We start from the raw sequence: 23,279 nt of genomic DNA, 5'->3' as shown, positions 1-23,279 counted from the left end.
AAAGGTGGAAATCAAAGGTGGAAGGACTCGGAAAAGGATGCCGCAAATGTCGAATTATTCAAATGATGATTCCAACCCCCTGTGATATGCAAAAAAAAAAAAAAAAAGAAGCGGAGCGGAGCGGTGGAAAAAGAAAGCCAAATAGGTAGAAATACGCACACAGGACTCGGGACGGCAGGACATACAGGACATGCGAGATACTCGCGTCGCGTTGATTTTGTGTGCACTTTTTTTTTACCTTGCGGCAATCTGGCGGCACACACACACGCACACACACTCGGTGTGGAAATGGCCCTCATGTTGCCGCGTTGTTGTTATTGCTCGTCCTTTGTAGTTTGCATGTCCCGTTTCGTCATATGAGATCGCGAACGTTTACAAATTTTTCATTTTGTTCAAAAACAAGAAAGGCACCTCATTGCTTTCGAAGCACAACGGTGGGGAAATACCCTAGCCCAGGATTTATTTTACATTAAAATACATTTTTATTAATATTTATAAAAAAATATTATAATTAAGGGTATATAAGTAAACTTTTTTATGGACCTTGAGACATAGTTTGATTTTTTAACTACTTATAAAGTGAATTTAATTTGCATTTGAAAATATTGTTATACACAAATTGATTTTATTTAAAAAAAAAGGAATGATTTAAGGTTTTATATATTGACATTAAAATCCAATTTTTTATATTATAACCATTTCTGAAGTATAATTATTTTCCATTATAAAATATTTGTCAAATATTGTTATTATTTTAGAATGTAAGATTTAGGGTTTTAAGTATTGACTTTTAAATAGTATTTAACTTATTTTTACTATTTATGAAGTATATTTATTTTGCTTTAAAAAATGTGTGTATAAAAAAATTACTTAGATAATATTACAGATTAATTTGTTTACTTGAATTTGAGTGAGTCTTAAAATATATTTTTTTAGGACTTTTCTTTTTAATGGGCTAAAAATATTTAATGATTTAAACGACATACCTATCCCTTATTTTGTTTTTGAAATCTTTGAACATTACAATTACATTTATTTATCCCAGGATTTCAATCGTTTAAAATAACATACCTATGACACTTTATCTGTAAATATAATGCAATAATCCAACCCGATAGGCCATATACCCCGTGTCCTTAAATATCACCTTCAGCCAAACGGACAGATAGGAACAGGACTCGCTGGAGTGTGTGAGTAATAATATAAAAAAGTCGCTTTTAAAGACATCTGTCCCATATGGGTGCATCTCCCTCGTTCGCCCAACTCCCCTTCGACAAAAAATAGTGGCGACCGCAGTCGAAATTTGAATTCATTTAATTTGCACCTTGTTGGGCAATTTTTATTTATTATTTGTTTTGTTATCTTTCTTTGTTTTCTTGTCGGTAATTTTATATATTATGCTGGCCAGGCAACATCTGTTCTTATCGATAGGGGGTTGGGGGGAAAAGGACAAGAGGAAATATGCTGGTTTGATCGCTAGAAAGATATCAAGGTGAAGGTAAATGGTTATGTAAAAGAGACCAATGATATCAGAATTTTTACTATAACTTTTTAAGAAAATTCTATAAAATATTGTTCGATCTTTGCATTATTACCTTTCTTCTCAAGCCCACTGAATACACATTAAACCCAAATCGAATCTAAATCAAATTTGAGTAAAAGCCACCAAATAGGCAAACACACGGACCTTAACCCCCCGGACACACACATTCCCAGACTGGACCCATATCCTTAACCCCCCACTGGCCCCAACCACCCGAAACCAAATGCGCAAAAGAAATGCGAAAAGTTTGCATAAATGTCCACAAACATGTGGCCCAGTCACAGTTGCCTTCATTTTGGGTGGGGGGTTCCCCCTTCCTCCTGAAAACCCAAACCCTTAACCCCCAATCGCCACCCCAGCCCCCAATCATAAGCAACTCTTTTATTTTCCTTCCTTTCTTATTTTTTCCTGGCTGCTCATTGGCGTCGTCGGCGACTTTATAAAAATGTTTGCCCTTCGGTTTGCTTGTTTGTCTATGCCTCGATTTGTTTGTCTGTCTGTGCAGTGAAAAAAAAATGTAATATTCAATATCCCAGATGAAATGTCCCCAAAAGTGCTGTTGATTAAAATATCTTAAACGAACTTCATACCCAAATGATATGATATTATAATATTATTCCAATATTTCAAATAATTTCTATGGCTTATCTTAATGATATGATATTATAATATTATTCCAATATTTCAAATAATTTATATAGTATTCATAACTTGTGTGTGTTAATTTTGGTGTTTAAAATGTAAATCATTTTATAAAACAGTTTCCATATTAGAATTAATATTTTATTTTTTAATTAGTTAGGAGATGTTTATTTATTTTTATTTATTATAATATATTTTTATTTAACATGCATTGGTACTACAATTTTATTTTATAAATCATAAAATATTTTATTCAATTTTTCGCAGTGCATGGCAGTGCGTGAGTGTGTGCTGTTGTTTGTTTGTTTGCCCGGTTGCGTTTTGTGTCGTAAATTTAATGGGCAGTCGCAGTGGCAGAATCGAAAAGGAATCGAAACGAATTGAATGGCAAACTGGGAGCCATGCATAAAAAATTGCCAAAGCCAACGGGCGTGCGTGGGGTTAAGGGGCTGGCAGCCAGGGGTTAACTTCGATTAGCCCGAAATGTTGTCATGGCCTGTGGTCGCACATATGTGTCGTCCTTCGGTTTCCCGTTTTCCAAAGGGGGGTCTAAATACGTACGTACATATGTGTGGTCATGGGGCCAAGGCTCAAATAATAACCACCCAACACCCCCTGATTTCCCCATCGAGTTTCTGCAGACGCGGCAAAAATAAATAATAAAAATCGTAGACCGATTGAAGAAGTTATCCGTGGCTAAAGGAAAGCCATGAGAAGAAGTCGCGAAAATGTCCTAGATGTTCTTAGATATATTGGATCCTCTTATGATATGTGACACACAAATTTCTAAATTTATAAAAATATATATTTACAAATTTGTGAGGAAGAACAACTTTAAGATATTTGTACTCTAAAATATTAATCAGATTATTATTTAGAGATCCTAAAATTGTTATTGAATATATAGGGTACCTATAGCCCATAACACTTTTATAGATATAGAAAACTTGGTAAATTAAATACGAAAATATGCAAAATAGAAAGATACGTTTAATGATTTTAAATATTTAATTACAATATTGTAATGTATTAAACTATATTCCAAAGTTCTTGTAATATAGAATCTTTTTAGCTGGTTTCAAAAAGATATTTAAATACATACGTTTTGAACGGCAGGTTCCTGAATCCAGGTTCTTGGTCCTTCGTCCTTTTTGGGCTGGCGGACAGCGTCCCCCGAAATATAGGGCCATTGATCAAAACTGCTACAATAATGGCGAAAAATCCACCCCATGTGCGCGGCCCACCCACATTTTGCAGGCCAGTCCGGCGCTTTCCACCCCCTGGCCACCCCCTTTTCCCGCCTCCTCGCAATTCATTCCACTTTCATGGCGGAAAGGAAAGCAAATATCGCCATTGCCGTCCAACATGGCAACGGGAAAACGGACAACAGGACTTTCAATGTAGACTTTGCAGGATGGCGAGTTCGACGAGGCCAAGGAGGAGGGGGCTGCGGGGGAGGGGGCGGAGGCAAGTGGGTGGTGGCAGTGGCAGGACCTCGTCTACCATTGAAAGCCCTTTTTGATGGCTGCCCTGGATGCTGGCGTTGCTCAGTTCCTCGGCTGTTCGGTTGTCGGTGGTGGAAGGTCCTGGCAAGGTAGCAGGCGGTTGCCAACGCGCCTCTGCACGGAATGTCCAAAAGGACCAAGGGACCCGCTACACTGAGAAAAAATTTCAACAACTTCTTCAAGCATGTTTAGAATTTATTTATATTAATTTGTTATCTTTTTTTATGATGCTGAACATTTAAAAAAACTATGACTTACATAGGAACCTAAAGTTCCAGCTGTCAGCGCCATTAATGGTTTATTAAATACTAAATAACTTATAAAGTGCATTAAGTACCTAAGATGTGCACACTTAAATTGTTAGTATAAATAAAACCTTAAATATTAAGAATATTAGTATAATGTTGTTTTAATAAAGTTTCATTAATAATACCTACTTCAAAAAAATACCTTCTCTAAAGATTTTTTTTTAGAAAATACCAAAAGTTATCTCCCAACTTAAAATATATTCAACCAATGTTTATCAATGTTAAAAAAATTCCTTATGAATATACTAAATTTTAGGAATATAAGTATAAAACTAAGTCAAGTTATAAATAGTTCAAAAATTATTAGTATTAATTACAGTTTTAATTAAAATATTAATTAATGTTATTAATACTATATAAGAATATTTTTGGAAAATTATAATAACGTTATGAAAAATGTCAAATGTCAAAATTCTAGATAACAAATTTCTTAACATTTCACAAAGGTAACACCGTTTTTCTCCCAGTGCACATGTGTGTGTGATTTCGCATCACATGCCTTGGCTTCGTAATGGCCACAGTTGTTGTTATGGCCAAAGTTTGTACGTGAGGGTCGAGTTGCAAATGGAGGGAGGAGGCCAGCGGGGCAGGAGCAGGAGCAGGAGCCTGCTCACAGGACATCAGCCATTCGCATTTGGTCCTTTCTGGTGGCCGTTAGCTGGTCGGGTCGTTTGTACATATTGCATCAAAGAAAACTTTTGCCTGGGTAAAAATAAAGCACACCACACGCAGTCGCAATGGAAATGGGCAGAAGTGGGCAAAAGTGGGCACAAATGGGGAAAGTGGGAGGGAAAAGGCGGGCGGGGTAAAAGAAAACGGCTATGGCAACAAACGGACAGGGGACAACGCCAAAGGACATGGCCAAATACGTGTGTGCAAATCCACACATGTACATTGTACATACCTCTATGTATGCATTGTACATCTATGTATTGCTGGGTGTATCCAAGCAAACAACCTAGTCCCTAACCACGCCCCCAATTCATTTTTACGCCCAACTTTGTGGACGTTTATCAAGTCAAGGCGCGGATATTGACACTGGCCAGGGGAAATCCCAATAATACCTTTAATAAACTCCCAGTATCCTTTAAATATTTTGATCTACCTTAGAAATTCTCCACTCTTCTAAATTTAAAAATATCAAAAATACTGTGTATTGATCTTAAGTGTAGATATAATAATGACCTAGTTAATTTAATTATTGCAAAGTTTATATCGAAATTAAAAGCAAGTAATTTTTAAGGTCTTCTACTTGTTTTGAATTATTTGATAAGGTGTATAGTTGGGCTTAAAAAAATAATTAGACCTTTTTACATTTTAAATAAGTTTTTAACAAGAACTTTTTAATGATCAGTATACAAAACTCATAACAAACATATCTAAACAGGAATCACTTGGTATATTTTAAAATATATTTATGCATAAAATGTGATTCGTAGGGAATAGTTTTGAAATATGCCAAATGGAATAAGAAAATAATAACTTTGGATACTTAAACACACAAAAATCTTATCTTTGAACCACATTTCGGCGGACAGATCGTATAGAACACCTCCCGAAAATAAACCCCACACACAACCGCAACCCCACCGCACACCACCCCTGCACCACCCTCTCCTTAACCCCCTCCAGCCACCTTTTTGAGTCCCCACCCCTCCCACTCCACTAAGCAGGCAATCAGAGTCCAGATTTCCATGGGCAGGCCAGCACATGAGGACCAGGGCTGATCTCTGCGACAAAATATTAGTTCTGTCAAAATAAATTTCTTTGAGTAATGTAATCCCATTTTGCGGTCTTCAGGGGCGGGGAAGGGGTAGGGAAAGGGGGTCGGTGTGGTGGGAGCGGGGGAGTTGGACTCATTTTTTGCGGCCTCCCTTCCCGTTTTTCACCCTCTTGGTCACATTTCGCATCAGGCTGAATATGAATGCGATAAATCTGTTCGTGATTGTTTTTTTCTTTTTTTTTTCGCGCGCACACACATGTGTGTTTTTTTTTTTTTTCGGTGGGCTGTGGGTGGTGGCGAGGTGTCCAAAAAATAAAAAAATGGCAGAGGAATTCGCTAATCCTGGTAAAGGAGGCGGAGTTCAGACACTCGGTCTCAGTTTCAGTTTCATTTTCAGCCGAATGTAAATCTGGATCTGAATCTGAATCTGCGGTTTCGACGGGAGCTTCAGCTGGCCTTTATTACACTATTCCCTAAGCAGTCCGCTAGGCTCAAAAAAAGGAAAGGAATACACTAAAAAAAATACCTATATATTATGACCTTTTCGGATTTTTAGAAATTTTATTAAATATCCTTAAACTTGTTTATAATATACGATTATTCATTTTTAATGATATTTAAATATTGCTAGGTATTATTTTGTTAAAAATAATATTACATTTATACAATAACATTTTTGTAATCTATTAATCACTACTTGAATTTAAATACAAGTTAGCAAGTCCCAAAAAAAGTTTTAACTATATGTCCTAAATGTATGTCCAAAAGAAGGCTATAAAAATGGAAGGTCCTTGGAACTCCTTGATATAAATGATATTGTAGCATACTTTTCAACATATTTCTAAAGCGATATCTTTGGAATATTAAATATGTAAGTGTAATAACCTTTTTATTATTATTTTTCTGCCAGTGCATAAGCTGAGCTGCGAACTCAGTCGATTACGGACACATGTATGGTCGTTTCACGCACTTGGAGACGTGACCAGGTGGGTGGATGGCTCCCTCCCCCTCGGTGGGTGTGTGTTTTTTCTGGGTGGTGTGTGGTGTGGCTCTTGACTTGGTCGCTGGATGATGACAATGTCTTCTGACAGCTTCTGCTGCCGCCTGTGATTGCCAAAAATGCGACACGATGACGGGAACGAGAGATTGCAAAGCGAAAGGAAAAAAAATAAACCATAATATATATGTGCATGTATAAAAAATGAAACCCTGAAATGTAATACACTCACACGCACTCCGATCCCTGAACCACAGACATTGATGAGGCCAAATTTCTGTGATTCGTCATCTAAATAGGTTTTCCCCTCCCACACCCACACCCACACACACACACACTGCGCGGAATTGCCACGCATTACACACACGCACACACTGGCCGGGGAAAATTGTCCAATCTATGGGAAAAATGCTCCGCAGCTGGGCAGGTTCGTTATGAAAAGGGAGGTCCACGTTTTCCAAGGGTTTGACAACCGAATTTTACATTATTTAAACCTCTAAGGTATTTAAAATTTTTGTTTCGGGACTGTGTTTTACTGGTTATAGCCTTGCAGAGGTTATTATGTTTCCGACTCTATAAATACGAATATTCTAGATCAGCATCCCACGTTTATACGCAAATTTGTATTAGTTTTAAAGCTATCGGAATAAAACTTTCTCAAAAAGTCGTATTTTTATTGCAGGTATGAAATAAGTCGGAATGAACCGTATAGGATTGTTATATCCTATGGCTTTCATAGGAATGTTGGGAAAAATAAAAGAAACAGAATTATAGCTTCGTTGTTTTCGATTATATTCTCTTCCATTCTGGGGTAAAGATTTCAGGATTTCGAATTTTGTATGTTATCAAAAAGTACGCACAACAATAATATAGTATAGATCATAGGAACAAAACTTTAGAATATACGATATCTTTAATATACGTGTATCATTTTAGGTTTAGGCTCCTCCCAGGGTTTATCAACTTCGACTTGCCTTTTACAAAATATATATGTTTAGATCCGTTCTTAATTTTACTGACCCAATTTTATGATAGCTCTTTATAAGTTTCTAAGGAGCTACAGAAAGGTGACCCAAAACTTTTCAATTCTATAAAAATTTTCAACGAAATCAATCATCAACGACAGTAATTTTTTTTATGAACCACTTTTATTTTAGTCACCTTTATGTTTCAAATTGGTAACTGAAAGGTGACCCAAATTTGCAATTCCTCTCAACGAATTCCAGCCCGATTTTAAAGTGGCATACCTTTAAAACTTCTGAAGTAATTAGATTCGAATTCGTCAGTTGAAAAGAATAGTTCTCAATATTAGTGTTGGCTTTTATTTATAAACTATTATAAACATAGTATTTAATGCTCCATAATTGGCGGTAGTCAGGGGAGGAAAAAAAAGGACATAATGATGCTTTAACCTAAATGCATTGAATTGTATTGCAATCGAGTGGCTGCAGACACGCCAAGGCAATATCGAATACGATGCGAATGTTGCGTAACTTCTAAGTATTGATTGACGCCGACCGAAGATCATCCGGCTGCGGGTGGGGATCGGTTGTGGGTGGAGCTGGGAGGCAAGGAAAACGAAAGCGAGTAGGAGAACAAAGGCGCGGAGTGACGGAAGCAAGTCGGATCAGTTTAGCTTGGAGCGCTTTTTGGCAATCGCATCCTCGACGGCGCGCAATTGCTTCAGCAGCTCCTCTCGACGCGACTTCTTGCCATCCTTATCCTTGCCGCCATCCTTGTCCTTCTCCTTGACATCCTTCTCCTTGTCCTTGCTGTGATCCTTCTCCTTGTCCTTGCCGGTGCCGTTGCCGTGCTCCTTCTCCTTGTCGGAGTCGACTGAGTTGTTGGGTGAGGCCAGTGCCGAAACTCCGACCATGTTCGACGTTTTCTTAATCTCAATGGAAATAGGCGATCGCTTCTTGGTTGCTTGTTCAGCGGCTGTGGAGATGGACATCGAAATGAATTAGTTTTTATGTACTTTATAAAATGAGCAAGCAAGGTATCGTATATAATATTAAAATAATATAATATCTTTGTCATCCCTGACGAGTGGCTTAGTGCTCCTGGTTAACAGTTAGCTTATAGTTGTTAAATTTAAGTCAGCTTCATAAAAAAAATAAATATAATCATTAAATTTTACTATACAAGTATATTAGAAATATATGTTAGTCTTAACAAAATTATGAATATTTGGATTAGTCTGGAAACTGTTATTATTGCAGACTTGACAATTGTTTGACAGTTGTATAAACAAATGGTTCTTTACAAAGCTTGACAATGATCACCTAGGATACAAAGGCCTATTGTAATTATTTAAATACATTCAATCTACAAAAGCCCTACTTAAAAAAAATATTATTTAGACGTATTTAAAAAAGCTGCCTGTTTCCAAAATTTCTTTAGACTACAAAATAGCTATCAAATTATGGACTGTTTTTCAGTTATAGCCCCCAATTGTGATGCTTACGCTTCTTAATAAGCTTGCGCTCGTTGAGCGCCTTGTCAGTGGCTCTCACACGCTTTTGGGGTGTATCCCTTGATCCGGACGAGCTGTCCGACGACGAGGAGCCCGATTCCGATTCGGAGTACGAGGTGTCCGATGAGTCTGTGAAAGATTCAATACCAAATTAGAATAGATAGATGGGGGCAGATAAACCGAATATTCTTACCTGAGTCGGATGTACTGGAACTGCGCCGTCGCCTTAGCTTGGGTGCCGGCGACGACATCTTCTTCCGCTTGGTAGCAGGACTAAGGCCAGTGCCCCGCTTGTCCAAAGCGGGTCGCTTGTACGAAGGCGAGAGGCTTCCTTCTATAAAGGGAAATTAAAGGATTAAGACCATGTTCGAGGCATTTAATGGATAAGCGCAGTACTCACTGGAAGAGTGCCTGGGCCGGCGCGGTATCTGGCTAGGCGAGCGGGCCGCCCGACCACCATGACGGCGTGAGGAAGCGGAGGTGCCGGCTAGCTTGTGCGAACCGCCACCGTAGCGCCGCTTGTGGTCGGAGGGACTGCTCGACCGCGACGAGTCCGAACTGGAGTCGCTCTGCGAGCTGTTCGAGGTGGAGTACGACGAGTTGCTGCTGTAGCTTCGCCTGTCCCTACGCCGGCGATCCTCTCGATCGTAGGAACCCCGTCCAATCGACTTGGATCGCATCCAGGGATCACTCCACTCATCACCCCGTCCGGCGGCCTCCACTCGCTGGACAATCACCTCGCGCGTTGGCCTCGATCGCCGATCGTCCTCGTAGTGCGGCATCCGATGGGGCGGGAGCTCGCGATATCTTGCCATCCGACCGTACGCATCCACATCCTCATACTGCGGTGGCATATACTGAGCGCGGCCGTAGCGATCCGGCGGCGGTCCGTACACGGAGTACTGCAGGGGCAGGAGGGCACGCGGATTGGCATGGCCAACGGCATGCGGATGCATGGAGATCGGCATGCTGAGCGGATTGAGTGGCTGCTCGCGCGCAGAGGCCGAAGGCGGGGGCGGTGAACGAGCGCTACTGCCGCCGCGATCCTTGAGGTAGTACGAATCCTTCTCCATTTCATCGGGCGACAGGGTTAAGTTCATCTTCTTGTCCTCAAAGTCCATGTCCTGCTCCTTGCGCTTGTTGGCCTTACGCATCATCTCCTTGGCAGTGCGCAGGCCACGTTCCCAGGCATTCTCCACCACCACCGGTGCTCCGTCGGGGAGCAAGGGGCGAGAGTCGTGAGCGTGGGCACCGTAAATACTGGGCGCATGGAGGAGCGCCGGCCGGTGGTGCAGCGCTGGACGCTCATTCCGATAGTCATGATACTCGGCCGCCGCCGAGGGGTGCGCGCTATAGGCACCCGCTCCGGCCCGAGCAGCAGCTATCGATGGACCCGCTCCGGCGGCTACGGCTGCGGCTGAGCCGCCCTGCATTGGCACCGAACGCACAAGGCTCTCGAACATTGTGTAGTTGCCCTTGTCCGTGACTCCGGGATGCAGGAAGCGACAGCTCATGCCCCAGGTGCACTGTCCACGAGTGTAGAATCGACACACCGGCTTCGGTTCTGTCTCCTCCGGTCGCTTTTCGTCCTCGTCCGAAACCTCGCCCTCTTCCAGCTCCTCCTCTTCCTTTTTCCGCTTGCTGGGCGAAGACGAAGCCGAACCCTCCTTGTCCTTTGTCTCCTCTCCCTCCTCCAAGCTGCCATTGCCCGCGCTATCCTTTCGTTTGTCCTTGTCCTCAGCGTCATCCTCATCGCAGTCCACTTCGCCATCATCGTCGTCATCGTCATCCGGCACCTTGGCCGTGCTCTTCGCCTGGTTTATTTCGTTGGCTTTGTTCTCCGACGGTGGCTGCTTCACCGGCTCCGCACACTCGCCCTCCTCCGCCTCGAAGTCCAAGGCGTCGTCGTCGTGCGTCTTCACCAAGTCCTCCTCCAAAGCAGACGCTGGCGCTCGTCCATTGGCGGCTTCGTCGGACTGGAATAAATGTGATATTTTAATGAATTTGTCTCTCTTAAAGAGGGAAGTGTATAAGTTTAAAACCAACAAACATTTGGTAACACTTAGGATTTTGTTTTTTTTTTATTAAACTAGAACATACTTTGGTTTCTTTGGAACTTTTCTCGTTCTCCTCATCCCCACTGGCCGCCTTGCCGTTCTGTTTGGGCAGCTCTTGCTGCACCTCGTCCTCCTCGTCCACAGCGGGCAGTGAGTCATTGGAGATGGCGCCATCCTCGTCCTCGTCCGCCCGTTGCGGCGAATTCTTGGACGGTGATCGCTTCTCATCCGCCTCGATGTCGCTAACATCGCTCAGATCCTCGTGGCTGATATTCAGATCCACGGCAGCCTGATTGTACAGCTGGGGGCTGTTGCTCCTACTCCGAACGGAAGAGAGGAACGAGCTGGGCTGCGACTTGGCGCTCGGCGAGCCGGGTTGCTCCGCTTCTGCAGGCGTTACAGGCGCGGATTCGGATTCCGCTTGGACGGGCTCAGGCTCAGGCTCATTTTGAAGCGACTGCTGCTGCTGTTGCTGCTCAGGCAATCGCACCTGCTCCTGTTCCTGCTCCTGATCCGGTTCCTGGTCGGGCTCATCCTCGCTGGAGGAGCCACTGGAAGAGCTGCTGCCACTGGCACTGCCGCTGCTACTGCTCGAGCTCTTCTTCTGCTTCTTGGACACCTCACTGCGACTCGAACTGGAACTGGAGTTGGACGATGAGCTGCTGGTGGAGGGTGCTCGAGCCGATCGATCTAGAGTGGGACCACCACCGGACTCCTCGGCCTGGTCCTGATCCAGAGCAATATCCTCCTTGTCGTTGGTGGGCGAATTCGACCGCGACTCCGAGGAATTGGACGGGGAACTGGCACGAGAATCGTCCGATTCCATGTCGAGGACCATGGGTTCGCCTTACGCCGGTGCGGGCAACTCGTTCCTTGGCGTTTCTGGAGGAGATTCGAAAGGATCGGGAGTTAGTTAAGCTGGCATGGCTGTACTCACTCAACACCCTGGTCAAATCTTAGACGATAATAAACCACCACTTCTTGGTGGGGGGAATGTAACCGGGGCAAAACTAGTGGAGCAAGTCGATCATTTGTTGGCGGCTTCTTGAGAGGAATAACCGGTTTAATAAGCGGACAAACTTTGTAATACTTTTTATTTTCATCCATATACATAGGTATCAAAAAGTCTTGAATTTGTAAACCGGTAGATCATAACTTTTAACTATATTGTCTACTAAGTTCAATTAATTCATAGACATACATACTTATATAAACTGTCGAAACCACGTGGTTTCCTATTTTCATCACTCCTTAATTGAGGAAATTCAATATATTAGTCGATGTAGTTAAAAAGTTGTTCTCAAAGATTATATACTTTTTCTGAAATATCGATAGAACAATCAATCAGGCTTTTCTTTTGTTTTCTTTCTGATCAAATACTTGCGATAACTTTTAATCGATAAAAACGGATAAGGGGATGGAGAGAAAGGGAAGCAAAACCAAGGTCAAGGTCAAAGGCCCCAACAAATGTCGATGGTCGATAATGTTCGACTGCTCCGATAACGCGATGGGGCAAAACAATCGATGTTGGTATCATTTTTTTTTTTGTGGGAATGAGAGGAAGTATAAAAGTTTTGATCGATAAGTTTTTTTTTGTTGCTGTTAACTTTTAGTGGGGTTCTTACCTTCATTTCTTTTATTAGCATTTATCTTTTTTAATTTATTGATTATATTGTGTGTGTGTGCTACTGTTTTTTTCGTATTTTATTTTCTTTTGATTAATTTTCTTGACGCGAACGAGAGAGATAACAGAGAGCAAGAGAGAGAGCGTGAGCAATTGGAAAAATTTTTCTATTCTCGCGCTCCCCCCCTCACACACACAGTTAAGGACACGCACACACAGACGCACACACAGGAGAGAGTTAATTATTTGGATTTATGCAGACTTGCATTTTTGCGGACTTTTTCGCACTTTTCGCGACCGAAATTAGATTTACTTAACAACTTTAACCACTTTTTGCACTTACTGACTTTCGACTTTTACTGTTAACTGTGTTACATTTTGAGCTTAACTTTGTACTTTTTTTAGTTTTCATTTTTTTTGGAGGGGAAAAATAGAATACTTGAAAATATATCAATTTGTTGGTCTGGTTTCAGCAATATGCTCGTTTGTTGTTGCTGCTTACCTGTTTTAATCGTGCGGGTGCGAGCGAGAGCGCCGCTGCGCTGCCTCTGCCGACGTCAGCGCCGCGCTTTCCCCCTTCTTTAGTCGGTGGACTGGAAAGCCCCTGTTACCGGCTGCTTGGCGGCTGGATTACCTGGAAAATCGCTTTTTGGGGCTCCGGAAATTGCTCTGGATTTGATTTGAATTAAAAAATAACGCCTGTATTGAAAATTTTGTGTCCGCCGTAGAAAATATGGCGGCTGTTCGTCTAGTGTGACCGCACGCGGCGTGGCGGGCAATGCCGTTGGAAGAAAATACCCTAAATAAGGTAAAAGCGTGGCGTCAGAGTTGCCACTTGGCAGGCATAGCCGTTGCCAAGAGGGATTTGAGCGGCTCAAGTGCCCCTTAAAACTAAGAAGTTAAAAAAGTTTTGAAAACCTAAAGTAAAAATATAGCTATATTGCAGTTGTGATAGTGTAAAATAATTTATAATTTTAATTTTCTTGAAATTGTTCAAATTGTTATATGTCAATTTTACTTTGTGAAATAATCAGAAACACAATTACATAATTTACCAACATAATTTCATGATTTAAATTTCCCTAAGTACTTTTTCCGACTACGCCCCTGGTAATTGCCTAGAACATGTAAATAGTTAAAATTCTACAAGCCAGTATACTTGACTCCTCTCTACAATTGGCACAATGTTCGAAAATAACCAAATTTTTTAAATTTCGTTTCATTACGCAACTGGTGGAACCCACATACATCCCCCTTGGCATCCACACCACTGTCCATTTAGGTTTTACCGCCGGTGGCGTGTGTACACACTGGCCAGCAGATGGAGCGCCTCTCGAAATCATTACGTTTACTTTCATATTCCGCGGGAAAGCTCCTTTCTCCTGCGCCATGGAGTCCTCTGGGGGCCAAGGTCCTGTCGAGGAAGGAGTACTCCTCGGAATCCCCAGAGCCCGTGGAGTTGAGCTTCGACTTGTACACCGGGGAGAATCCGGAAACGGGGCCGCCTTTGGTGACCTATCATGGGCTCTTCGGTTCCAAGCAGAATTGGCGGGGAATTAGCAGGGCTCTGGTGCGGAAAGTCCCCAGGAAGGTGGGTCGTTAAGTTCCCAATGGTATTACTTTATATAATATCGAGGAAGTCCTTCCCATAGGTGTATGCAATTGACAGCCGGAATCATGGCGAGAGTCCCCATTCGGATGTCCACACATCCAAGGCGATGAGCGAGGATGTGCGTCTGTTTCTGGAGCAGCGCAGCCACCCGAATGCCGCCTGCATGGGCCACAGCATGGGAGGCAGGTCCATGATGTACTTCGCCCGGAAATATGTGAGTATTTCAAGGGGTTCCATGGAGAATTCCCTAAAGAAAGCAATATCTCATGTTGTTTAGGATCACCTAATGATATGATCCCACAAATATTCTTATGATTTTTAAAGCCTACAAATTCCTAAATATTATGAAATTAAAGAAGCCATTGGCTTTTAATTTTTATTATTAAAAGTTTCACTGCCAGTGAATTAAAATATACGTAAAGCTTAAGAAATTAATATGTCATGACGTAAGTTAATGTCTTAATTCATGTTAAAGAACATAATACTGCTTAGGATACGTTCAAAAAATATACGGTCTTAGTCCTTTAAAACGAGGTAAACTTGAGCATACTTTAAGTTAGATAATTTCTTGAGGGTTTAGTTAAAGAACCTTTTATAATTACAGGATATATAGCCAAATAATGCTAAGATATACAAAGAAATTGTATTTATGAAATATTTTATTGTTATTCACCTAGGATGACTGCAGGATATGATTGTAAAAAAATCTACCAAGGTTTGTTTTAAATGTTCTATTATAACCTATAATTATTGTTAGCTATCCTTTTTTGAATTTCTCTTCTTTTATCTTTATTCTTTAATGCTTCAATATAGTTAAATTATATTGACATAATATGGATATGTAAACTCAAAGTAGTTTAATAATTTCCCTTGGCTGGTTGGATTTCATTTCTATACTTAATCAGTAACGCATTTAATAGTTTATTATACCACAATAAATCATTATTTCTTTTATTCCAGCCCGAGTTGGTGGAGCGTTTGATAGTGGTAGACATATCGCCCATAAGCGTGCCTCGATCCACTGGAGAGATGACGGCAATCTTCGATGCGATGGTTTCTTTGGATCTCTCACCGTCTTTGTCCATGTCCGAGGGCCGAAAAATTGCAAGGGAAACCCTTCTGCAAGCCACCGAAGACGAGACCGTGGACTTTATCATGCTGAATCTGCGAAAAGATCCCAATTCCGGGGTGTAAGTTTGGCACTGAACGTTATTTGTCAACCGATTAAAATAAGAACTTCCCTTTTAGATTCTCGTGGGCCTGCAATGCGCCGGTTCTTCGAAATTTCCTCACCCGCTTCGATAACTACCAGAACACTCTTAATGAACTGCCCCCGTACACGGGACCCACCACTTTTATCTGCGGAACGCGTTCACCCTATATGAGGTAAATTAGGTGTTTTTTTTACAAGCCTCACGCTTGCATTCCCTAATAATATAATATTTCTTCAATTTCAGACGCGAACAGTGGCCGCAGATTGTGGAGATGTTCCCCAATTCGGAGATCCACTGGTTGGAGGCCGGACATCTGGTGCATTTCGAACAGCCGCAGGAGTTTATAACATTAGTCACCGAGTTCCTGAACAGAACTGATTAGACCAAATTTGATTTGTTAGCCAATTGTACAAAGGAGTCAATCATAGATAGACTTTAGCTAAATTAAATATGAATGGTGTTTTCATTGGGTTCGACATGTTTTTAAGATCACCACCGATCAAGAACATTCACCGAAAAGAGCAGGATAGCAATATTTTCAGAATCTAAAGATTACATATTCATGTTAGACTTTTCCAATGACTTTCAGTATGGGAACCGAAAACTGCACTTCTAGATTCCATAACTCGAGTCATTGGATTCCCATTTGGAAATAGGATACCTCTATGAGTAAATGGTAAAAAATAATATTGGGAACCCAAACCTGCTTTTATAAATTCTGTAACTTCAGTTTTAGGAACCCGATTTGGACGTGGGATACCTCTATGAATTTGAAATTGAATTAATATTCTACGTTTGAATGTTTATTTTTAAAGAGCTTCCAAATTTTAACCCTTTTTCATGTTCGATTTTTCCTTTTTTCGAATGGTTTTCAGAATGGGAACCCAAAACTGTACTTCTAGATTCCATAACTTGAGATTTGGGAACCCGATTATAACGTGGGATACCTCTATGAATTTGTGATTGAATTCTCAAATATTTTACATTAAAATATTTACTTTTAACGGAGCTCAAAGGTATAACCGGTTTTTATGTTCGATTTTTCCGTATTTGCAAGTGTTTCCAGAATGGGAACCAAAACGTGAATTTCTAGATTCCATAACTTTTTTTAGCTGGTTCTTCAAAATGTTCCCCATCAATACTTACTGTAGCTGCACATTTAAGTACTTTCAGTCACGAAATGCACTCCAAATGACGTCAGCTTTGACTGACCCTCCCCATAATAGTTGGCCCAACTTCAAGGTTTTGTGGTGTATGTACATTTAAAATGTAATTTAATTTATCATTCTTGTTCGGCGTGTGATCGTTAGATTCTTTAGATTTTCAGAATTCCATTTTCTTTAGCTTTTTCTTTTCTCATCTGGTTTTTGTTAAAAAATATACATACACAGACACGAAAAAAAATGCCATGAAGAAGCTGATAGATCTCGTATGATCGTATGCTGCATACAAAAATTGACGGCAATTCTCAATTTTTCGAAATGTCCCAATTCGTTTTTCTTTGGTTTCGTGTGTGTATACGTACGTATTTATATATATATATATATATATATATATATATGTATGTTTCTTGTTGGGAGTGTGTGAGTGTACTTAAATATTAGGAATAAATAAATGTGTATAAATACAGATATAAATCAGGGGAAATCACATTGCACTTAAAATTATATAGTCAAAGTTGAAATCATTGATAAATGAACACAGTCCGCGTGCTTCAGTGTGTGTTTGTTTGTTTGTTTGTTTTGTTTGTTTGTGTTAGTGTGTACAGGAGTTATTATCCTTGCTAAATACATCAAACAGGAATGGTGGGTAAAACTCTTGTGCTAAGGCTAAAATGGCTGTGATAATATTCCTCGATTCGATTCGATGTGTTTGTGAGTGTGTGTGATTGTTGATTTTCAATTTTCCATTTTCAATTTTCAATTTGAGTGTAACCCTTTCGTTTTTGAGTTTTGAGTGGGTGTTTCGAGTGTTTCGTGTGTGTGACAAGTCATTGATTTTGTCTCACAGCATTTGTAGTTTTTAGTTCTTTAGTTATTAGTTTTGCTCTAGTTGTAGATCCACATTAGTTGGGTTTCTAGACTATAATGCCGCCATCGTAGGCGTAGTCGGCTTTGTTGTGCATGACGAGTCGGTTTTCCACAAAGTAAAAGCTGTCCGAGCGCGTCTCAAAGGGGCTCGATATCATCTCAGCCACTGAAAATGGTAAAATAAATGTAGGTATTAGTGATATAGTTAATATGCGATGAACAGATGAGCTATTGTAGTAATAATATTGAAAACATAATTTTTTCGTCCTCAAATATTTACAAATACCATTAGAAACAAGCTTTTCAGAATATTTGTAACCTTAGTTATTAGAAAATCCATTTAAATTGTACTTTTTTAACAACGATTATGACAGTGTAAACAAATCTGATAAGCCCACATAACTATGCTACATTCAACAATCTTTTTTGCAATCAGAATCTTCAGGCTTTACATTCAATAAAATTGTAGAAAAATATTAATGATAGATACACAGATAGGTGGTAGGCATTCAAAGTAAACTGGCAAATAACAGCCCATTAATGTGCCATGGGCAACCCTCTTCTTGCAAGCACCAAACGAAAACGACCTTGACCCACAAACCCCTTAAATTTTGGCAGCCACTTGCACTTGGCTGCTGGCTGGGCTGTGCTGGAATTATGTAAAGTGGCTCACCTAGGTCGGGTGGAAGGTTAGGAAACTCGTAGATGTGCTCGCACGTGTTCTTCGAATATGGAATGCAGTAGCCAAACTCAAAGTCAAAGGTCTTTAGCAGGCGATCGCGGAAGAAGTGGCGTTCGATCATGCGGAAGTTATTGACAGGCTGGCTGCCCACAGTGAACTCCACACTGAAATCAAAGATAGACAATGATAAAGAGATATTTAGAATAAAATACAATGCAACGCACGTGGCTCCCACTGTTTTGAGGTTGAGAAATGCCGGTGTGAACTGATAGCGCACATAGCGTCCGGCATTTGGATCGGCAGTGTCCTCCAGCGACAGTTCCTCGGCTGCCGCCAGCATGGTCTCCTCCACGGACAGTCCGTCCGGATATTGCTCGCTTGGCGGCTTGGCGATCTCGAAGAGCACGGCACCGCTCTCCAGATCGCGAATCTTAAACCGCGTGAAGTCAATCTCGAACACATTTGCATTGGCGGAGCAGAGATAGTCGTCCGTGATCTTGGTCAGGTGAAGCACCTCATCGGGACTCACGCTGGATGGTTCCGCAGCTCGTTTGGAGTCATTGGAGGCGCCGCCCGATGCGGCAGCTCCCGCGGCTCCTCCACTGCCGCCATTGGCCTCCACTCCGCTGCCGGCCGAGGAGGATCCTGCGGCCGAGGAGGACGCTGTGGCCACGGCAGCTGCATTGGAGGATTGCACGGGATTCAGTTGCTTGCCCACCACACTCATTTTTCCCAGGGCTTATTGGTGGTACTTTATGTGTCTATGGTCGGGGGATCGGGGGTTCTGGAGCTGAACAGTTTCTGGTGGAGATTAAGGCCTGTCTGGCTGGCTGCAGCAGTGGTATTCTCTCGATTTCAAGCTACTCCGCTGGGTCACTCTGGAAAAAACAGAAGTAATTTTTTATAAGAGATATTTTATGTTGAAACGTTAACGTTAACAAAGAAACATAATATTAATATGGACTGTTAAAAAAATTTAACGATGACAATACTTTATTATTGCCTTGGGAAAATGCCATGTAAGAAATAAAATTATGAAAATTATTAAAAATTTTACAAAAATTAAGGAAACTAAAATATTTTCCAATAAAATTTAAATACTTTTTTTTTATTATATATAAATAGTTCCAGCTTATATAGTAAATTAAATTTTAAAATAAGCAGTAGAAAAAAATATCAAAAAAATTTTTTAAATTATTTTTTAACGAAATAATGTGTTAATTTTTTTTTATTAATTTCAGGATTTAAAAATAAGAACAAAAAATAGGCGTAGTATGACTAAATCAGGAAAAATATATATTTATTAAATAAAATTGTATATTTGTTGTATTTACATATTAAAACTGATGGTTTAAAATATTAAATAAAGACAAATGCGTTTTAATTTCTAATTTTTTACCCAATAAACTAAGTACTCACCCACACAAACACACAAGCGTAGGGTTGCCATAAACTTTGCCAGGATATTCTGGTGGAAATCTAAGGCTTCCTTCCGACTTGCCAATTGTTATTGGTATTATCCTTTCGCTTTCCACTTCTCACTCTTTAAAAACAAGAAAAAAAACACAATTTTATAAAGGAAATACAATAATTACAGCGATAATAAAGTAAATTCAGTAAAAAGAAAAAAAACACTACTCACCCACACAAATGCAGGTTGCAAGTGTTGCCATAACATTTAGCTGCCAGCAGCAACAACAACAACAAAACTACGACGACGACGGCAGCAACAAATGCACTCAGCACAACAACAACAAAGACGAATGAAATTCGTGTGAAAATCACCAGCAACAACAACAACAAACCAAGCTTGCAAGGCGCGACCCAATTTCTGGAAAAGCTGCTTTTCCCTTTATCCTCGTCCTCTTCTTCTTGCCTTCTTTGTGTTTGTTTTTCCTTTTATCCGTTTGTTTTTCGTCCTTTGTATTAGTGCCTATCTGTGTTTGTGTACATGTATTTGTGGAGCTTAGTTTATGTTTTTGTTTTTGTTGTTGCTGCTCTGCTGCTGCGCTGCCCGCAGAAAAAAGCAGTTAAATCAATTAAATGCCGGCATTCCACACTGCTGTTGTTATTGTTGTTGTCGTCTGCAATGCAACTCCACTTAACGCATTTAAATAACGTTAAAACATTGCACCTTTTTTGCCCACTTTTTTGCACCTTGCCACTTGCAATCGATGGCACTATCGATCATTTGTCGAGGGTTTATGTATCGATAGTTTCAAAGTGCGTGAGGTGTGACCGTTTCACTACTGAAGACCAGCGTTGCCAATCACAAGTGTGTACACACTTTCACAATGTTGGCGCAATTTTTAAAAATTTAGTATATTATTTGCCAAATATGTTTACATAGTTTAAAAAGTGCTATTGTTTTTTAGTTTAGTACAATTTTGTTTTCCTGTTTAGCCTTTTAACATATTTTTCCAACAATGTTAATGCTAACATTTTCTAACAGAACTTGTGGTAAGACTTTCGGCGCGCTTTTTAAAAATTAAAGAAAAAAAAAAAATTAAAGAAAAGAAAAATTAAGAAAAAATCAAAACAAAAGACAAAATTGCATTTTTGAAGTAGAAAATGAGTGTGAAAAAGGCAAGGAAATTACATACCTAAAATATAAAAAAAATTTAAAATATTTACTAAACTTTTAAAAAAAAATAGAATAAAATGGTTAAAGAGCTTTAATTTAATAATATTTTTTCAAGAAATACAAAAAAAATATTAAAAGGAAAACGATTTTTAAATACGTTTATTTCTTTTGAAAAAGGTATAAGTAATAACAACTCAAATATCACCTTTGTCGCTCCTGAAAATACCATGGAGTGCAGAGTAAACTCGAAAGGGAAATACTTTTGGAGCGTGCAAATGTGTTAAATGGCGTGTCGATCGCTTCCCCAGCATTTCTGTGGCCGACAATTAGTTAATATCCATGCAGTCTGCCTGCTTCTCCTTTTATCAAGTGCTGACGAGCGCCCCTTCGAGTGGTTTCCTTTCCTCTCCCCTAGGATAACGCTAAGCCCGTCCCGAAACTCAAGTGTCCTATCCATATCCCATTCCCATATACAGCGAACCACCATACCATACCATACCGAACCCATTTCGATTTCCATATTCAGACGCACGGGCGCCAATGCCGGATCATGTTTATGCACTGGAAAAAATTTAATACACTTTAAAAAATATATAACATTAAATATATTAAATCGTATTAGAAATTCTATTACTTGTTAAAGAGACAAAATAGGTATACTTATTGTCAAAAAATAAAAAACGTGAATAATAGTTTAAAAAAAAGTAAAAAATCTTTTACTTTATATTTCGATCTGAGTCATATTTTTTTTACTTACTTACATTTCTTATAATTATTTCTTGCCGTGTGAGAGGAAACTACTTGAGTTCAATTCTAGCTCCTCTTTTTCACATTTTCTCTGCTTTTGCTGCTGTTATTGTTGGCCTTAAGTGGGTATTTTAATATTCGCAGCCGGAGCCAAAGAAGTGTTAAGTTTCAGGGGCCACATATGCACTTATCCCCCGTCCCCCGTCCGCTGTCCTCTGCCCCCGCCCCTGGTCTTTTACTCCATTGGCGTCCGCGTTTCCTGTATTTTTTTTTTTGTATTTTTTATTCTTTTGTATTGGTGTGTATCTGTGTGCTGGCACTGGGAACGTGTTCGGCTCTATCTTTAGTACAGTTTGACTGGAGTTCTCCAAACTGACCCCCCTTCGAACCGCCGTCCCGCTCACACTTGATTTATCCCCAAAACTCACATAAAATCTGCAGACAGCCGGGCACCTGAGGAATATGCCATCTGACAGGCCGAAAGGGTCGAGAAAGATCCAAGGAATTCGCGGGATAATCCATCTTTTGAATCAGTGGAAATGCCATAAGCAGGATTCGGTTTCATTTTAGTTAAAAATCATCAGTTCCCTGAGATGCAAGACCTTGGAGCCAAATTTTAATTATAACAACAAGTGATTGTTTGAAAGCGGATCCTTTGTAAATATTAATATTTATAAGTTATAATGAAGGATAGATGTAGTTTTGGTCATAAGCTTAGAGGACCATCTTCATTTCATTATAATAATTATTTTAACATCTTAAAGGATATTTTAGGCAAACCCTTTAATTTAAAAGATCATACCCCTTTTATTCAGATTATTGGTCCACCTCTTTGAGATCTGTAAAACTTAACGATTGATTACAAAAAATTTGAATTTTTAGGCAGCAGTAGGCTGTTATACACTTCTAATAAGTAGTTTCTAATCTTTCATACCTATAAAACTTTCCAAAATTATAGCTACTTGAGACTTATCAACATCGATTTGCATTGACATGGCAAATAAAACTAAGCGTTTGATTGTTAGTTGGGAGAAATTGTTTGAATATTTATTTCTTTCATGGGCGGGCTTGAGAAGGGGTTTTTTGAACCATAGAACTCGAGTACCCCCTGGGTACTTCAATATATGTATGTGTATGTGTGTGCCTGGGTATCGAAAACAAACAGTAGAGCAACAACAACCGAAATCGTGGGCGATAAAATTCGTACTCGAGTGGGGGAACAGGGGCGCCGCAAAAAATGGGGGCTCGATCGGTGGTTAGAATTATATTTTCCTCTATATCTTGGTTATCTTATCTGTAGTCCATGCCTTTGAAAACTATATTCTGTTGAGAGCGTCGCATATCACTCTAATGATTTCTTTTTTTATATCATGATATTATAAAAACAAAATTTTAATGAAAAATTGGCAGACTTTTTCTTTCTATTTCAGTTTTTTATAAAATATTGCATACTTTTTGGAGCAGATAGTCCTAAACTGCAAATCTTAATAAAAAAGTAGGATGTACACCTGAAAATATATCAGAAAAGCTGGACT

At 40.0% G+C, this 23,279-nt stretch overlaps 3 protein-coding genes across 6 annotated transcripts; 1 reads left to right on the top strand and 2 right to left on the bottom strand.

The window, feature by feature from the left end:
• Positions 1-8,020: 8,020 nt before the first annotated feature.
• LOC119556430 (zinc finger CCCH domain-containing protein 18) lies at positions 8,021-13,642 on the bottom strand. Of its 3 annotated transcripts, none has more exons than XM_037868656.1 (6): positions 13,378-13,642; positions 11,295-12,133; positions 9,595-11,170; positions 9,388-9,528; positions 9,186-9,323; positions 8,021-8,656 (listed from the first exon to the last, which is right to left on the bottom strand). In XM_037868656.1, the coding sequence occupies exons 2-6, from the start codon at positions 12,087-12,089 to the stop codon at positions 8,346-8,348; spliced, it is 2,961 nt and encodes a 986-aa protein (XP_037724584.1). In that variant the 5' UTR covers positions 12,090-12,133; positions 13,378-13,642; the 3' UTR covers positions 8,021-8,345. The 3 variants fall into 3 exon arrangements, with proteins under 3 accessions (XP_037724584.1, XP_037724585.1, XP_037724586.1); XM_037868657.1 differs by lacking the exon at positions 13,378-13,642 and adding an exon at positions 12,877-13,358; XM_037868658.1 differs by lacking the exon at positions 13,378-13,642 and having other exon boundaries at positions 11,295-12,421.
• Positions 13,643-14,055: 413 nt separating this feature from the next.
• LOC119556612 (protein ABHD11) lies at positions 14,056-16,150 on the top strand. Of its 2 annotated transcripts, none has more exons than XM_037868925.1 (5): positions 14,056-14,466; positions 14,528-14,701; positions 15,448-15,677; positions 15,736-15,873; positions 15,945-16,150. In XM_037868925.1, exons 1-5 carry the CDS (start codon positions 14,197-14,199, stop codon positions 16,081-16,083), a joined length of 951 nt encoding a protein of 316 aa, XP_037724853.1. In that variant the 5' UTR covers positions 14,056-14,196; the 3' UTR covers positions 16,084-16,150. The 2 variants fall into 2 exon arrangements, with proteins under 2 accessions (XP_037724853.1, XP_037724854.1); XM_037868926.1 differs by lacking the exon at positions 14,056-14,466 and adding an exon at positions 15,165-15,202 and having other exon boundaries at positions 14,606-14,701.
• Positions 16,151-16,957: 807 nt separating this feature from the next.
• On the bottom strand, positions 16,958-20,596 carry LOC119557759 (protein unc-119 homolog). Its single transcript, XM_037870654.1, has 5 exons — positions 20,056-20,596; positions 19,833-19,956; positions 18,638-19,291; positions 18,405-18,577; positions 16,958-17,897 (listed from the first exon to the last, which is right to left on the bottom strand). The coding sequence occupies exons 3-5, from the start codon at positions 19,138-19,140 to the stop codon at positions 17,779-17,781; spliced, it is 795 nt and encodes a 264-aa protein (XP_037726582.1). The 5' UTR covers positions 19,141-19,291; positions 19,833-19,956; positions 20,056-20,596; the 3' UTR covers positions 16,958-17,778.
• Positions 20,597-23,279: the final 2,683 nt, after the last annotated feature.

The sequence above is a fragment of the Drosophila subpulchrella genome, chromosome X, assembly GCF_014743375.2.
Source record: "Drosophila subpulchrella strain 33 F10 #4 breed RU33 chromosome X, RU_Dsub_v1.1 Primary Assembly, whole genome shotgun sequence".
NCBI lineage: Eukaryota > Metazoa > Arthropoda > Insecta > Diptera > Drosophilidae > Drosophila > Drosophila subpulchrella.
The sequence above is the reverse complement of the archived record's forward strand: the minus strand, read 5'-3'. Positions and strand labels throughout refer to the sequence as shown.